A 7493-nucleotide genomic window follows, 5' to 3' on the forward strand; every position below is an offset into this window, starting at 1 on the left:
GATGGCAGGCTACGCGTTCAATCGGAACCTGCTGGCCGGACCGCGGTAGCCAAGTAGCTAGGGGATTGCTTGACGTCGCGCCGTCGGTTGGCAGAACGTGGCTCAATGCATTCAATACCACGTCTGGTGGGTTTCTGTGGAGAGGCTTCAGGAGAGACGAAGATGCAATGCGACGCGAGCGCTGATGGCGGCCAGATGAAGGGTGAATTAAGCTTGGGGGCCGCATAGCATACCTTAGCCCCAGTACTTGGGCACGCGCAGACAGCTGAACGAGGGCAGGCCCGCAATGTGTCTCTTGCGGCGTAGATAGGAGCAGCGCCTGCCGGGAACGCGGCTGGGCCCTGTGCCTGTCTTCTACCATGCGTGATCGACGGCTATGCTTGACCTCTATGCACAGCTCCAAGACATGTACAAAAGCAAATACCGCCTTCTGCCAATTGCTGCATCAGTTCGCGACTCAGGCGCCTATAGTCAAAGCCGAGAACTGCGGCGACCGGTATCCAGACCCCACTCGAAACCCACTCGAAGCCTTCAGAGCAGCCGCAACCCAACAAAAGCGACATAAGCAGCCCTAATCAGCCCTGCGTCTATAGCGATGCCGTCGAGCCTGTCACAAATCCCGCAAATGCTATGCCGTCCTGTCTGTCTCGCCAACGCCTCGCGCTGACAGGTTCCGAGCCAACAACACGTCGTATGTATCGCGGATACCTGTCTCGATTGAGATGCTCCGGAACTATGCTGGGCTACTATACTGGAGCTACTACTGGTAGCCTGCAGCTCTACGCGACCCGTCTTGTTACAAGAACCTCTAACTACATCAACACTACCTTACTGTACTCCAAAGGCCACCTTCCACCTTTAGCGGGGTACATATGAACGTGTGGGATCTTGCACAGCCCTCTCATCGTATCTTCCGCCTCTCTCGGAAGAACTTAGAGCACGAGCTCCCGCCTGACGACATAGCCAGTACAATTATGTGGTGCGCCCTGTGGTACATTGAAGATGAAATGCTAAACCTGTAACTTGTGCAACACCCATCGCTTTTCCCGATTCGCCAAGTTCCTGCCTGCTCTCACTTTGACTGCGGGCCTTAAGGGCTTTGCATGCCGTCAGACGCGCAGTACCAAACTGCGACACAACGACTAAGGGCAATCCCACCACGTTGGTGGGGCCTTTTTTAGGTACAATACCGGCAATCGCGATCCGCCAGCGCTGATGCTAGCGACGTCATACTGCGCTCTCCGCATGGCTGGTCCGCCCATCTGTTTCGTTGGCCGTGGCTGATGACGTGGCTGATGCTGTGGCTGACGTACTAGTAGTAATGTTGACTAATTGCATCTCCTGATCAATACCCACGACACTACTGCTGCAGATTGTCGAGAGTGAGAGCGCGGAAAGTACACGGAGCTACAAACACGAAATCATGAATGATACTCCACTCAACCCGCAAAGCTATTGGTCGAACTGCGATCCTGCCCAAGTACAACTCCATCCTCTCACCAACATCTCCGATGCCGCAGGCTATACTAATCACCAGACCCTTTTGGCACCCTCCATACACAAAGCCCTCCTAGCCTAGTCTCAACCTGTTTCATTCTCTCTCGCATGTTTCCTTCTCCTTCAAGCGTGAATATAGTAACCTTTTGGCGCTACAAAACTACGATATGTCATTTCAGCCCGTAGTATCTTCTAGTTGTATTTCAAAGTTCCAGTGCTGGAGGAGGAGACGTCAATGTCAGCCATCTGTTGATTGACATAGTCCTCGTCGAAAGATCCGCGACGGAAGAGTGCAGGAATGCTGCCCCCATAATCTTTGTCGTTGTTGATAGAGTCTTGTGGGAAGAGTCTCAAGAAAACGCCCTGAGAGCCTAAAGTTGAGACAGTGCTAAGGCTTATTGAGTGCAACCACAGCGCGATGTTCTGAAGACGACGGTGTGCACAAGGAGCTTCTGATCTCGGCTTCCATAGCGGGCGATATGGGAACAGTCTCGTACATTGGCTGAAGCAGCGCTTTTTGCAGCAATACCAGGTGCAATCACAAACTTCGCCTTGCTCACTCATTGACACGTTGCTATTTGGTATGACATAAGGTCCTTCAACCTATATATAAGGGGTGTATTTCGCCTTAAAGGGTCTTGATCTTTTCTGATATGGGAAGTAGTGCAATGCGAAGTCAATGAAGCGGTCTTCGAAGAAACTGCAAACATTGTCTTCATGATCATTTGGTATTGGACTTGTTTCGATCTTTGTTGAACAGGATTGGAGACTTCTCGGACTTCGAATGCCCAAACGCGCATAGGATGCGGCGGAGTTTATGTGGCTACTCTTGTTCTCGTGCCATGGAGGAAGAGTTCGGTACTGTCGGCGACGCAAATCTCTCAGTCAAACTCATCCATGGCGTTGACGATGTCTTAGTTCAGCTTTGCGTTACGGTTAGTAAAGCTACTCTGAGCAGGACTCGAGAGCTGGCAGTGCAAGACGGACAGTCGAGCGCTTCTCGTTCAAGGGATTGATAGTCAGGGTCTTTGTTGTGTATATCGTGTAGCATGCTTTCGAAGTCCACGTCCAATGATAGTTGAATAATTAACCAGGCTTTCGGTTCATCGTATAGGAGCAAACTAACTGAGGAAGACTTGGTATCGTCGCAAAGGTGAATATAGACTGCTGCAATGACGGTGGACGTGGCTTGAGTCCGGTATCTACCTGCGAGTGAGTGAGACTTCCACGCTTGAGATAGACTCTTCGTCACCAGATTCCGTGTAATCTTGTCAGTGCCATTTCCACTAGTGTAGGTTCAGACATTGTGATATGCCAGTCTTTACACGCGTCCGTTTTTCATGAAAACCGCCCAGAGAATGGAAATGACGGTGGGCTCTATCAAGATATGGAGTATGAGACCAAATTCCATGAGCGACCACAGGATGTGGCTGATATTAGTAAACCATGAAAATCGTCCGCCCCTGGCCTCGGCTTGCGTAGTCTTTGACTTCAAGGCATGCTTGAAGCTTTTCATAGAAGGCATGATAATGACGCAGTCGAGAGCAGCGGTACAACGCTGAGCTGTTACTTGCTATGTTCCTGTGGGACTCCTGCATCGCGATCTCGCTGCTTAACATCGTAATCAACTCGTTGCTCCACTGAAGCCGCACGCATGATTCCTATAATCCAACTCTTCAAAGACTTAATGCCACTTGTCCAGTAAATTGATGGTGTATGTACATACAGAAAGAAGGTATTATACATAGCTGCAACATGACTTGGAACCCCGTTGGGACGTATGAGGCGTCCCAGCGTTTTGACTAAGCCGCTCTGAAGGCCCGGAGAAACAACGGGTGATCTTCTGCAAACGTAGAGGCGTGATGTGAAACCGTGTCTTGATCTCGACATAGTAAGAAAGTTAATTTTGTATCGTTACAGTGTCGGCATGATGTGACGTGAACACAGTTGAATCGACTTTTGATGATAATCTGCAGTGATACACCCGTGGGTGAGAAGGTTACAAAAGATGGAAGGTTCGTGAGCAGATCCGATGCAAAAATACAGTGCGTCAGCCATCGTGAAGCGGCGGCACGATGAGCCCAGTAGCAATGTGGAATGGGATTGCAAAGAGGCTCATAACCAATGGCTTCATTGATGTATTCACTTGCATCATGGATTGAAACCACGAGGAGTACACAGGATGATGGTTGCAGATGCTAGAGACGGTGGCGACCGAAAGTCATGATGACCTCCTCGTCGCTTTTGAAGTAGAAGGCGACGACGACCTGTATATGATATTAGACACATAGCATAGGGGGAAAGAAGCACACAGTCAACACTAGGTGAGACTGAGCATTAGATGAGATCGAACATCGAGATGGGAGGAGGCATGGGGTATGTGGGTTGGAAGATGCACTTACACACTCTTCCTCACATTGATAGCCTCTCCAAGTTTGCGCAAACCATGACAGCAGCCTTAATAGAAAGAGTAATCTAGAAGGCGATCTGACATATAGTTCAGCGTCGTAGTGGTCGCGAAGAGTGAGTAAGTACCGTTGACGTTTCCGACATAAGAGGTGCTCTCTGCAGGCACAGCTGTAGCCGTGTAGAGTTGGGGAGCCGAAGACCATACGCTTGGTAGCTATCAAGTATGCTAGGCAGTTGCGCTATATGAAAAAAATTATGAAGACAACAAGATAATTCGGGTGCTCATATTTATATTCCGCGCCAGTGTTACATGAAGGACTAATGTGAGCTAGTAATGTAGAACACAAAGAGGGTACATGAGCCCAATGCTCAGCAGACGAGGGAAGAGAGACATGGGAACGATAGTAAAGTGAGCCAGAACAGGGATCGTATATATTCACATCAAACATGTCTATCTTGAGCAGAGATGGATATATTCTAGGAAGGGAAAGGGTACATACAAATCGAAGTGCAGAATGTAGGGAAACAGGCGAGACGAAGAGGTTGGGCTCAGAGAGACGGAATGCACATATGCCTCGATAAGTTCGCCATCCTGGCCTCGTAAAGATCCGGAGACTGACCGGATTTCTAGTAGCAAACCGCGCAAATGCAACCACCGTCTCCAGGTCACCACTGTACCTAAGTAGTTGTCCAACGGAACCTCATCCGCCACGGGTATGCAAAGAAGACGTCCGATCTCGAATCAAAGTGACAAAGGAAATGCCAGCTCAGACGCGTTTACCCGAAGAAGCCGAATTCGAGCGCTGTGACAAACACTATGAACGCATGCGCGCCTGTAGGGACTAAGTTATGTTGACGATCACGACCACACCTACTCACCACTCTGCTCCATTTTGACTAGGTAACGCACGAAGAAACATATTCCACAGGCAGAAGCAGCTTTCTATATACATCAATACGTATGCGACATTGTCTCAAACATTCTCAGCCCCGTCCTCGACCCATCGGCGCGGTGCTGGAAGCTGGCTGCCGATCCGACGTCACCGTGCAGGAAGCAAGGAAGAAGCAACGTAAACTTTCGGGAATTGAGTTTACACCGATATAGACGCAAACGCGTATCGCCGGTGTCCACTGATGGCAATGTTGGACGAACGAGAAAGGACCACGGACGGGACCTGCGTACTTGGATCATTCGGCATCCGAGCTTGCATTACACTAACCGCATCCAGTCAACCACTTTCACCTTGTTAATCAACACGCGCAAACATGTCGACACCAACCTCGTACGTTATCCTGCTTTGAAAGGTGGGTACGTAAAGTAACACATGTACGTACTCAATCTAGATATCAGTCTGGTGTCGTATGTTATACCCACTTATCAACCACGTACTGCAGAGGTCTGTGACCTGAGTGAGACCGACCGGCGGGAATATCATAGCCTACTATCGTGATAATAGCCGTAGCGACGGTATCGCATCGCAGCGGGGAACGATCTGTGCCGCAATGCAAGGTAACAGCAGCCGAACCAACCCGTATTGGCGGGCCGAATAGTATGGAGAAGGGATACCAAATTGTTCGACTTCCCCACACTTTGGGCTGGAATAGACACAGCAGACCAAAGTGTCGGGTTAGCAAAAGTTGCTCATGTTTGTGGGTGTGCAGGATATTGGCTCCCTTGCTTTGCCCGTAAACGTTCCGTGAAATTTGCCCTTGTTTCTTCCGGAGGCAAGGTTGCTCCCGCATTCTGGGGCGATCATGGCATCGCAAGGCATGTGAGCACTGACGGTTGAGATGGGATGGGACCGATGCTGACAATTCGCTGACATTTCACCTGCAGTCGCCGTAATCAGGAAGCGATGATCAGTAAAGGTCACGAATCATGAAGATGGACGATTGAGTTTTAAAAAGAATTCATCATTTCACTACGTATCTCACACATGCTGTATACATACTAAAGCAATCTGCCACACCAGAAGGGAAGAAGTGCGTGCAGTGGTAATAGATAGACTCGAAAGAACAGGTAGTATTAGGAAAAAAAACTTCTTTTGGGAGCCGCTGTAAAGATACGCTTCGCTCGCCTGTTGGAAGAATCTTTGTAGCAAGGGACATGTTTCGATACCCAATCCCTCTTTGGGCCCAAGAAAACGTTAAAGAAATAAGAGGATGAAAAGTCGCTTCGCTGGTAGTGTTCCATGGCCTCCTCAGCCCGCCCGCAGGGTATCAAAGAGAGAGCGACCCGGGCTTAGAGCGAAGCCATTTCTCGACGAAAGAAGCGCAAGCATGCAAAACAATGTCCACAAACGCCTGTGTAGGACATGAGGCATGCAACCCGTGGTCAAGATCAGTTGGAAGATGTTCGTTTACTCCACCACCATTGCACTTATATCAAACCGCACAACCGAAGGTTCTCCTGGATAATAATGTCTACAAAATGTCAGCAAGGTTCATGGGTATGATTGTCGCGTAAACGTACCGTTTACTGCAGCCATGACGAATCGAATTTGCATGGTATCTGTGGCGCAGGTGAAATGGGTGTAGATTTGCTTGGTCTCGTGTTGGTTGAGCGAGACGAATCGGTTCAGGATGTAGTCGCATGCGGCGGCGTAGTCTGGGCCGCCTTCGTAATCGGGGAAGTAGTTCTTCATTGGGCTGACGGGGAGCTTCTCCTTGAAGCGATCGATCTTGTTGAGGAACAGGATGATAGATGTCTTGACGAACCACCGCGAGTTGCAGATGGAGTCGAACAATGTGAGGGCTTCTTGCATACGGTTGACGGTTTCGTCTTCGAACAGCAGTTGGTCGTACTCGGAGATGGCGACCAGGAACAGGATGGTGGTAACGTTCTCGAAACAATGTATCCACTTCTTACGTTCTGATCGTTGACCACCAACGTCGAACATGCGGTAGGTAAGATCGCCGATGATGAATGTCGTTTCGGTGATACCAGTGGTCTTGACACGCGATCGGAGCACGTCTTGGTCGTTGGGAATGTAGTCGGGCGCAGCGATGCGGTCGATGGAGTCGAAGTAGCTATGGCTGTCAGTAATGTTGCGCGCACAGGGCCAGGAGGATGCTCACTATTTAGCAGAGTCGTTGAGCTGGTACTCGCGCGAGCGCTGGAAACACTGTTGGACACCGGCATCCTTCCACAGGACTGAGATGGCGTTTCCAACCTCCGGGGGCAGGCTGTCGCCCTCAATCTGTGCCGGCTGCATGAAGATGGTCTGGACGTGGTATTCGGCACGCTGGTCGTCGAGCGGCAGCTCGAGCGACTCCATGGCCTCAAGGATGACGCGCATCGACTGCACCGTGTTGCTGAAGATGATCTCCTTGAACGACTCGCGCTCGTCGCGCGAGTATCCACCCTCGTGGATGAGCTTCATCTGCTTGAGAATGGTCGACTTTCCGGATTCACCGGCTCCTGCGCGCTGTTAGAGGCTGCTGGCATGACGAGGGCCGCGATACTGACCAAGGAGCAGCATCTTGATCTCATTGCGCTGCATCATCTTGTCGCGCTTGAGCTGGTTCTCAATCTCCTCGTTCCTCTGCTTGCCCTCCTTCTCCTCTGTGCTCATTCCGCAACCCAT

At 50.3% G+C, this 7493-nt stretch overlaps 1 protein-coding gene across 1 annotated transcript; it reads right to left on the reverse strand.

Moving 5' to 3' along the window:
- Positions 1 to 6286: 6286 nt before the first annotated feature.
- Positions 6287 to 7493, reverse strand: ALTATR162_LOCUS10406 (uncharacterized protein; the record flags this gene model as incomplete). The annotated part of the gene is made up of 4 exons (XM_043318042.1): positions 6287 to 6330; positions 6380 to 6936; positions 6985 to 7327; positions 7376 to 7493. 4 exons carry the CDS (start codon positions 7491 to 7493, stop codon positions 6287 to 6289), a joined length of 1062 nt encoding a protein of 353 aa, XP_043173977.1.

This window comes from Alternaria atra, assembly GCF_907166805.1.
Source record: "Alternaria atra isolate CS162 genome assembly, contig: 32, whole genome shotgun sequence".
Lineage (NCBI taxonomy): Eukaryota > Fungi > Ascomycota > Dothideomycetes > Pleosporales > Pleosporaceae > Alternaria > Alternaria atra.